This window comes from Clarias gariepinus, chromosome 3, assembly GCF_024256425.1.
Source record: "Clarias gariepinus isolate MV-2021 ecotype Netherlands chromosome 3, CGAR_prim_01v2, whole genome shotgun sequence".
Lineage (NCBI taxonomy): Eukaryota > Metazoa > Chordata > Actinopteri > Siluriformes > Clariidae > Clarias > Clarias gariepinus.
In genome coordinates, this window is record NC_071102.1 from 21254737 (window position 1) to 21265416 (window position 10680).

Consider the following 10680-nt stretch of genomic DNA (forward strand, 5'->3'; position numbering starts at 1 on the left):
GCTTACCAGTCGTTTTAATATTAACATCCTTGTACACGTCATTCATACAGTTATCCAGTCTTTAAATTTTAAATTATAATCTCTGTGACTTTGACTATGGCATGGCTGTTGGTGCCAGAAGAATTGGTGTGAGTAATGTTTCAAAAGCTGTTGTTCTCCTGGGATTTTCACACAGATCAGTCTCTAGAATGGCTATGGCTAGATTAATTTCATCATGAAACACCTAAGTGTACTGGACAAACATTAACCGATTATAATTTGTTAAACTAATCTTGCTAATATTTACATGTTTTAAGGACATTGGTAAAGAATTTAAGACTAGCGAGATATAACAACTTTCTCATACAAATTCTGATTTTTTTGTTCTTTTGCTTTGAGCTGTCGCAGAGTCTGGTATCTGTTTTATCCCAATATGGCATCTGGATTGTCTATATGTCTGACTTGCTATGTACAGCAGCTAGTTTTTTAAAACTATATAGGTCAAATCTAGTTTAAACATTTTCTCCACCATTTTAAATTGAAACCAGGTAAATGTAACTTTTCTCTAATCCAGTAACAACCCATTTTCTCTCAAGTCGATGATTCACCCTTGCTTATTGTGACCCAGCAGGAGAGAAGCTATGGGATTACTCTTGACACCGAGCTTCCAGTCCCTCAGGCTCAAGATGCTCTACTAATAACCTGTTCGGTTTGAGGCACGGCTGTGTTATTAGCCGTCTAAGCAAGCGGTTGGGTAAATAAGGAGCAGGCTTTGCTGTAGACTCTTTAATGATCCCTTTTATCTCAACCTAATTAATTGGAGTGCTGCTAATCACTTGGTCCAGTGGTCCTGGCAGGGGGAACCCTCATTAGCAAGGACGGAACGGTGCTGAAATACAGGCAGGTGACAAAGTAAAAATGACTGTATGGTATGTTTGTAGGAAGTCGGACCATCATACCGTGACATGCCAGAACGGACTGTGATCTACAAGTGTCTGAAATAAGATGAACATCAGTCTTCCAGAAAAGAATTCAATCGGTATTTTAATAATGGTGATGGAGAGTGATCTGTCAGACAGTATATCACATTTGAAAAGGTTTTCAGTTCAGTGTTCAATATGATTTTACATTTTTTAAAACCATTTAGTCAGCCATCATACTGTACCTTGCGGTGGCTCAGAGCGTGTTAAGGCTCTGAGTTATCGATTTGAAGGTTGGGGGTTCGAGCTCCAGCTCTGCCAGGTTGCCCCTGTTGGGCCCTTGAACAAGGCCTTTAACCCTGCCTGCTCCATAGGTGTCATATAATGACCCAGCTCTGACCCCAGCTTACTAACAAAGCCAGGAAATCCGTAGAATAAAGATTTCACTGTGCAGTAATGAATATGTGATTACTAAAGGCTGAACTGAACTTAATGAGATAAACATGATCATTCAATACCATGGCAGAAAAATACCTTAATGCATATCCAATCTTCAAAGTTTTGATTAAATTCATCACCTGCTTGTAGATTTCTCGTATAACAGAATGATGGGCGTCATTTTTGTTTCTTAATAATGTTACATTTGTGAATCAGACTATTATATCTACAAGAGAAACGCATACAAAGCAGAAGGTAACCACAAGCAGTAAAGAACGTGTTCAGTCATAGTTAATCACCCGGTCTGAGCTTTATTGCTAACAAAAGCGCCGCGGCCGAGAGTGTTTGGCCGATTGGTTGAATGTACAGTAACCACCACTGACAGCAGTGCCGTGGGCTCCTGTGAACTCCGCGACACACAGCTGAACTGATGCTCCTGGATCATTAGCTCCTGCAGACTGCTAACTACCAAACCAGTGTTTTTTACACCGCCGACAGCACATTCGTTCCCACCCCGAGGTTTTGTAATGATTCTAAATCTAATGGTCGTTGTGCATAATAATCTTAGCGCCTTGGGTGTGTTTTTAACTGGTGAAGCACAAGCTGTACTTAAAAGTAATTCATCTTCTGGTCATTTTTTTTCCCCCAGTCTCCAATCCTCCCTCGCTTGTTTGGTTGATGGAGATGATCCTGCATGTGATGGGGCCGCAGGGCTGCTTCTCCGTTTGATGTATTTTTCATGTGTTAAGGCTACTGTTGAGATTACGGGTTTGGCGGAGACGGCCTGAAGCTGCTGCGCTTGAATGGGGATGTTGTTGGAGCTTGTCACGGGACGGGGAGGCGATGTGCTTACTGAGTCTGTGTGATGTGCAAACAACAAAACACGTCACACATCCAAAAGACATCACGACAAAGCCCTGATGATCTGCTGTCGTTCTCAACAGCAACAAAACGATTCCAGGAGGCTAGCCTGACACTGAAGCAGCCTTAAAGGACTGGTTTAGAGAACAATCAAATTTACATATACTGTATGTTGTTGAACACTTCAGCTTTCTTAAAATTGCATTGCTAAACCAGGAAACTAATCTACGATGTTACGATCACCAATTACCATGAAAATACACTGAAAACTTAACACTGTTTACCTTAAATAATGTCATTAGACATGCGATTTCACAACATGACATAAATGTTTTTCCCTTGAAAATGGTGGAATAAAACAATAAAAAAAAAAAAAAACTATACTTTATCTATATTTACATATTTTAACTCCTGAAAAGGATAAATTCGTATAATACAGTCATGTCATATTTCTGGGATTAAAATGGCTATTTCTACTAGTTCATTACATTCGCTTCAGCTTTAGCAATCGCTTTATGTCTAGGGTAAAAAAGGTCCAGTTCAAAATCCATTAAATATACCTATAATATCACCCATAAGACGCCATTTCTCCTTTGAGAAAATAATAGGGAATATAACACGAACCAAATAGACCATATGAAACACATTTTGAAAGACACCACATGACATTTTCCCTGACAGTTATAAAGCTGAAAGCCTTATCTGACATATCACAGCAATCATTCTCTTAATTAGTTTTATCTATTAATTTATATATGTTCAACAAATTCAGTCAGAACAGCTTAAAAATAAAATGATAGATCATAAGAATTATTAAATAGGATGAAACTTTTAAAATTAGCGACCCAGGTATGCCACCATTTTGGAAACGATGCCATGGGTACACAAATTCACGACCGTCACTTGACTGCACAAGGATGTTCATAAGATGTCACGCAGAGACCTCATGAGTTAAAGTCAAAGATATAGCTGAATAAGGAACTTTACAGAACATTAAATGGTTTGTGCCACCTGTGTCACGATGGGCTACAGCCATCATCCCTTATGACACCAAAACAGCTCTAACCAATGAAGGCATGGACTCCTCAATACCACTAAAGATGTGCTGTGGTAACTAGCACCGAGAGTGAAGCAGCAAAACCTTCTCTAAGTTGTAAAAAAAAGGACCTCAATAGATTAAACTTGCCTATCCAGCACATCTCACAAATGCTTGAATGAGATCTGGGGAATTTTTAAGGCCAACATCAAAAGAAGTTAATACCACAAACTCTTCACCATGTACACTCAAGGGGTGCACTTGGTCTGCTGTAATGTTTAGGGAGACGGTAGATGTCAAAGTACTGTAACACTAACACAAATGCTAATTCTTCCTAGCAGAACATCACTCAGAGCATCACACTGTCTTCGCCAGCTTGCCTTCTTCCCATCATGCATCCTGGTGTATATCTTTTCCCTGGGTAAGTGCTACACAAACCCAGACGTTCACATAATAAATTAAAATGAGATTAATCAGGCCACATTTTTTCACTGCTTCATGGTCCAGTTCTGATGGTTGTGATGCCCACTGTGGGATCTTTTGGCATGGGATAGGCATCAGAATAGGAGCTCTGACCGGGCTGTGGCTATGCAGTCCCGTATGCAACAAGCTGGGACACCTTTCTATCTTACTTTCTATCTTTGTAACACAGCATCAGTCAATGGCGATTAAAATAAATAAATAAATAAATAAATATATGTATATATATATATATATATATATATATATATATATTACCACTACTGGGGGTATATAAGGGAATGATGTCACAAAAAATCTCAAAATTGGCATATTATTAGAATATTATGTTTTGGTCGTAGAAACAACCGAAAACCGTATCTGTGCTATTTCTTTGCCTGTGTGACTCATTTTTAAATGTTTTGATCAGTCATGTTTGTGTAGTTTATCATATTGCCCATATTGTGCTGAAAAAAGGATACGTCACTCTATACTGCACAATCCTGAGCCCTATATCACTCCCACTCCTTATCTATACCACTTTGTCGTGTATACAGGGCTGCAGGGGGGCCTGGAGCCTATCCCAGGAGACTTAGGGCACGAGGCTGGGTACACCCTGGCTACATGGTATAACACACACACACACAGACATACATACAGTATACTTTCGCGCTCATTCACACACTATGTGAAATTTGGGAATGCCAATTAATTAAACATCTAATCTGCATGTCTTTGAACTGTTGGAAGAAACCCACCAAGCATGGGGAGAACATGCAACCTGAGGTGGGAATCAAACCCGGACTCTAGATGTTGAGTCCTATATATGTTCACTACAAACCAGCAAAACAAAAAAAAAATGGCTAGCTTCAAGTTTTAAGGGCTTCTGTGTGTCATGATATTTGTTAGCCATGTTGTTAGCTATCAGACACTGAGCAGTCTAGCATGCAGCATGGGACTGTCTGGCTATAATGGTGTTTGGTTCAGTCCCCAGTGTATGGTTAGGTCGCCTCTGCCCACTTTAGGAAATGACTCATGCTAGACTAAAGCGTTGTGAGCCGGAAAAGCTCAGTAAAGGAAGAGAGAGAGAGAGAGAGAGAGCAGGCTAACCCTGCTGTAGAGGAGAAGAGAGGCTGGAGGAGGGCAGAAACATCCAACAGACGGTAAGATCACCCCGGCTATTCATCGATTCACAAACATGCTCACCAATCATCATCTGTTAAAGGCAAGGCTCAGGATAAATACCGTATGTGTGTGTGTGTGTGTGTGAGAGAGAGAGAGAGAGGTTGTGATTAAACTGATTTACTGGATGTTCCTGGTGAAGGACGAGAGCTCGGAGATGGGGTGAGAATAAACACAGCGCTCTTACGTAACACCAGCAGCGCAGATCAGCTCGTGCACATCCGGCGGTTACGCGCTTATACATTTGTATACATTGTATATTATTTCAAAATTCAAATTTAAATTCCGTTAAAACGCGCTTTGATGTAGAAGCTGATTCCGGATCAGCCCTTTGTGCCTCGCCTGCTCGGCGCGCTGTCACTTCTCTTTCCCGCTCTTTACATCTCATTAACACTCACATCCGAGTCATTTACCAAATAAATCCCGCCGGATGATGAGGTTAATGAGCTGGCATGGTTATAACCTGGACTTAACTGGCATTTGGGTGGCATTGCTGAGTGTGTGTGTGGGTGGGTGTGTGTATACAGTATGTGTGTGTGTGTGTGTGTGTGTGTGTTTTTAACAGGGGATCGGGGAATCACCAGTCACCTCCCGATTCAATACTATCACGATACCTCAGTGCCGATTCGATTAAAACTGCAAACAGTGTTATAGATATTACATATTCGCCAGATTTTGTTACAATTTAAAAACCTTTTACGAAGTTTAATTAGTAATTAAATGTCTCCCATTCCTTATAACATTAGTTTTCTTACCTAAAAACCATACAAACTTCGTTAACTTCGTACACAGGGGTTTAACATTTAACTGATCAGTGTGTATCTCCGCCCCTCTGCCATAATTATTATTTCTAAACAAATTTAGCAAATTATTAGATACGAAATAGGAAAATGTGTAAATACAGGGTGGGCCACAGAAAAGTAGCCCACATCTAATACCGGTGTTTGTCCTATTATCATTATAACAATTATATTAAATAATAATCAGGATTTTAAATAGAATAATACGAAAAATTATAATAATAACAGTATATAATTTGAATGATGTAATTATATTTACATAAATTAATCTTGCCGTACATCACCAGAGGCGGGCTCTGTAGTTCAGAGTGCACCACCTGTAGGATTATAAAAAAGTCTCAAAACTCAACTTGACAGTGGGCACACAGGTTAAGTGGCCCCAAGTGCACAGGCATGTGCAGCTTCAAACACGGCCACACGGGGCTTTCAACACAATTTTCGACTAATTAGCGCTTGTGGTGTTTTAAGACTAGTGTAAGTGTGTGTTATGAGTGGGTTTGGGACTAATTTGCGCACAGAATTTTGGAAAAAACAGCAGATCTGAAGCTTTTAACACGCACGATCTTTGATAATGTGTTGCCACACTTGAAAGCTTCTGCGCTCGGTACAGAATTTAAAAAAAATATATATATTTTTTATTACAGTTTTTAAAAAAATTGATTTTGGAGCGATGCATCAATCAGCACACAAAAAAATAACTAAATCGATTTTTCCCCCTTCTCTAGAATTTAACCTGTACAGGATTAATAGGATTTGCACCTGAGGTTATGTGGGATTAACCATGGTATCTTTTTTTTTTTTTTTTAAATATTTTTATTGAAAAAAGGAAAACAATACAGTACTTGCAGTTACAGACATACAATTTACCTTTCTTCATTTTTCTAAATAAATATATTTATATATTATAAAAAAAACAACAACTAAAAAAAAAAAAAACACTCAAAAAACAAAAAACACACACCCCCAATTACCCCCCCCCCCCCCCCCACGTCCCACACGGCTCAACATAACCACCAAACATATTACATAAATATAACAGTAACAGTTATACATTTAATCAGGCAATACCTCCAGGCTAGTAAAATAAGAAATAAAAGGTTGCCAATTGTGGTAAAATTTGGTTGTACATCCTCTTAATGTATATTTAATTTTTTCAAGTTTTAAAAAAAACATGACATCCTTAAGCCACTGGGAGATAGTAGGATGTTTAGCAGATTTCCAGTGCAACAATAATAGCCGTCTCGCTAATAAGGATGTAAAAGCTATGATATCCATTTGTGTAGAATTAAGTGTAAGTGAGCGATCAGGAATCCCAAATATAGCAATTAGAGGACAAGGTTGGAGAGTTACCCCAAGAACAGTTGACATAATAGCAAAATAACCCGTCCAGAAATCTTCTAGCTCAGGACATAGAAAAAACATGTGGCTAAGGTGACAGGGAAAGCCATGACATTTATCACATTTGTTTTCCACATCCGGATACATCTCAGAAAGTCTAGACTTAGAGAAATGTACCCTGTGTATGACCTTAAATTGAATAAGTCCAAGACGAGCACAAGAGGTGGAAGACCGTACCCTCGCTATAGCCTGTTCCCAGGACTCCTCATGTATTTGAATTCCCAGTTCCCCCTCCCATGTAGACTTAAGCTTAACATTTGAGTGGGTACTAAGAGACAGGATAGAATCATAGAGTTTAGAAATGGTTCCTCTATGATGAGGAATAAATGATATCATAGTTTCCCACTGCTGTTCTGGAGGTAAAGAGGGGAAATTAGGGAAACACTTGGCAACAAAATTTCGAATTTGAAAATAGCGAAACAGGTGGGTAATGGGGAGACCATAACGAGATGACAAATTGGCAAAACTATCGAAAACACCATCCACATATAAATATTTAAATTGTTTTATACCCTTTTCACTCCACACTGAGAATGTCGAGTCCAAGAGTGATGGTGGAAACAAATGGTTATCATTTAGAGGACCCGAGGAAGATGCCCTTACAAATTTATAGTGCCGTCTAAACTGAAACCAGACCTTAAGTGTGTTAAGAACCACCTGATTATCAGTATACATAGAGGGTTTTATAGGTAAAGAGGAATAGAGGAGAGCCGGTATAGAAGAACCCTTACAGGTTGATAGCTCCAATTTACACCAAGAGGATCCAGAAGATTTTAACCAGTAGCAAAGTTTATGGATGTGAGCAGCCCAGTAGTAAGCTAGAAAATTAGGTAATGCAAGTCCTCCACTGAATTTGCATCTCTGCAGTAAAGTTTTACGAACCCTAGGTGGCTTCCCTCCCCAAATGAAAGAACCAATAATCTTGTCCAGTGATACAAAAAAATGTTTTGGCAAAAATAAGGGAATCGACTGAAACAAAAATAAAAATTTTGGTAAGATATTCATTTTAACAACATTAATCTTACCGATTAATGAAAGGGGGAGATTACCCCATCTTTGAATATCAGATGTAACCCTTGATATAAGGGGAGTAAAATTAGCTGATTTAAGGCCAGATAGAGAACGAGTCACATTAATCCCCAAATATTTAAACCCCGATGGACTAAGATGAAAGGGTAGATCGGACTGTTGAAGTTGACATGCTGACGTATTAATGGGAAAACACTCACTTTTCCCCAAATTTAATTTATACCCAGAAAACGAGCTAAAATTCTCCAAAATACCTAAAACAGCAGGGATGGAGAGTGCAGGATCGCTTATATATAACAACAAATCATCTGCATACAATGATAATTTATGTTCAATTCTATTACGAATGATTCCCTTGAATACAGAGGAAGATCTCAATGTGATGGACAGAGGCTCGATGACGATGGCAAAGAGTAAAGGTGACAAAGGGCAACCTTGACGACATCCACGACCCAGAGCAAAATAATCAGAATAAACATCATTAGTATGAACACTGGCTTTAGGGGACGAATAAAGAAGCCGAATCCAAGAAATGAATTTATCGCCAAATCCAAATTTCTTTAAAACTGCAAACAAATACTCCCACTCTTAACCATGGTATCTTGAAGGTTTAATAATTCAATAATCAGCACTGCTATAAGATATATATATAAAAAAAAAAAAAAATATATATATATATATATATATATATATATATATATATATATATATATATATATATGGCACATTTTGTAGATTTTTAAAGTAAATTTTCTGTGAGATGCAATAGGTTTTATAGCTGTTTCATTTGTTGTCAAACCAGATTTTTAATATTTTTGTGACTAAATTGTGAATTCGTCTTTTTTCCTAAAGAGTAATTCAATCTCAGACAAGCATGCTGAAACAAGATCAAGCTATGAACGCTGCTTACGGAGGTCCGCTTGGAGCCACAAACTCGACCCTGCGTATTCTCAGTAACAGCCATAGAGCGAGCGAGAAGGACGGGAATTTCAACTTCTTGGGCCAAGAAGAAAACGGACCGACCGGGGACGAGAACCAAAACCAAATTCGTCCCAGAGCTTTGGGGCTGTCGAACCGCTATCCAGCCCCTTCCTGTAACCACTATGTACCTGGACCCCTCTCTCCTCTCTCCCGCCTTCCCTCCTGGAGCCCACTCGAACCTCTCCCTGAGAATGACAGCGGAGAAGATAGTGGAGGCAGGGTGCCTCCTGATGGAGCTGAAGAAGGCAAAATAGACGAGGAGATGAGGAGAATGAGTGAAGATGAGAAGGAGCATGAGCCAGAAGACCATATGAAAGCAAAAGCACAGGAACAGATTAAGGAAGAAGAAGAAGAAGAACTGTTGGACTGGGATGAGAGTGATGAAGACTTTGACTTCAGTTACAGGTCAGAAAGCTCTTCGCCTCTCACCACTGAGAGCGGAGATGTGACCGGTGAAGACTCGCTCAACTTTGTATGGGACCGCATCTGCGTGGGAGGTTCACACTCAGAAAAGGGTGATGCAGCCACCAACCTGGAGGGAAAACAAAATGACGGAGAGAATAAGAGGCACCGTAAGAGCACTGGAGGTTCCAGCTTAGCTGGAGAAGCATCCTCAGATTCAGAGAGTAATCCTTGCTCCGAGCTGCCCGAACTCATAGAGGCGGTGTGGACCCTGGAAGACCGGGAGAGGTTCAAAGCCCAAGAGATGGAAAAGCACCACGTGCAGTTGACCATGTACCGAAGGCTCGCCTTGATCCGCTGGGTGCGCGCCCTGCAGGAACGTGTCCAAGAGCAGCAGAACCGACTCCAGTCCAGCTTCGATATTATCCTCACTCACAGGAAGGAGCTGCTCCGCATGGGCGCTGCTGCTGCTGTTAGCCAGTAACAACAAATGAGAGATGAAACAAGAAGAAAGTCCTGGAGGATTCCAAACAGAAACAAATGACAGAGAAAACTCTTATAAACCAAATATCCTGCAACTATCAGTTCATCGTTGTTCATGTCTGCGATTCAGATTCTGTTTTCATACGTTGTTCTTACATCAGTGCTTTGCATGACTCGCCAAAATGTTTCTTAACTTGAGAACCTATAGAAGGTCAAAGCATTACATCATAAAAAATGTATTATAAAATATTTAAAGGAAATAATATATACTGTAAGGAGAAGTTTATATAGAAATCGAGTTTATCAGGTTTGCTTTTTGTGTGTGAATGAATGAATAAACATTTAACAGTTCTATATTTGCTACTGTAGGTGTCCATTCATCATTATAAATTATGTAGATATCAATATAAATGAATTAAATCACTATGATAAACAAGTAGGCACAAATAAATACAATTTACTGGACAAGATAAATGCATTCTGTTGTAGAGCATTTTAGCTGTTAATTGTTTTTTTTTTTTAAACATATGCAGTATAAAACTCAGAATTGTGCAGTATCAAGTGACATTTTTTCAGCACTAAATAGGCAATATGATGAACTTAATTTTAGCTCATTTAAACCAACTATACAAACAGGACAATAGAAAATAGGAAATATAGGCAAAGAAATAGCAGTAATTCACTCGATCATATTTTTTTGTTTTTTTTCTAT

The 10680-nt window shown here is 39.2% G+C and overlaps 1 protein-coding gene across 2 annotated transcripts; it reads left to right on the top strand.

The window, feature by feature from the left end:
* Window positions 1-4676: 4676 nt before the first annotated feature.
* On the top strand, window positions 4677-10350 carry LOC128518469 (uncharacterized). Of its 2 annotated transcripts, none has more exons than XM_053491594.1 (2): window positions 4677-4856; window positions 8955-10349. In XM_053491594.1, the coding sequence occupies exon 2, from the start codon at window positions 8977-8979 to the stop codon at window positions 9967-9969; it is 993 nt and encodes a 330-aa protein (XP_053347569.1). In that variant the 5' UTR covers window positions 4677-4856; window positions 8955-8976; the 3' UTR covers window positions 9970-10349. The 2 variants fall into 2 exon arrangements, with proteins under 2 accessions (XP_053347569.1, XP_053347568.1); XM_053491593.1 differs by lacking the exon at window positions 4677-4856 and adding an exon at window positions 4912-5037 and having other exon boundaries at window positions 8955-10350.
* Window positions 10351-10680: the final 330 nt, after the last annotated feature.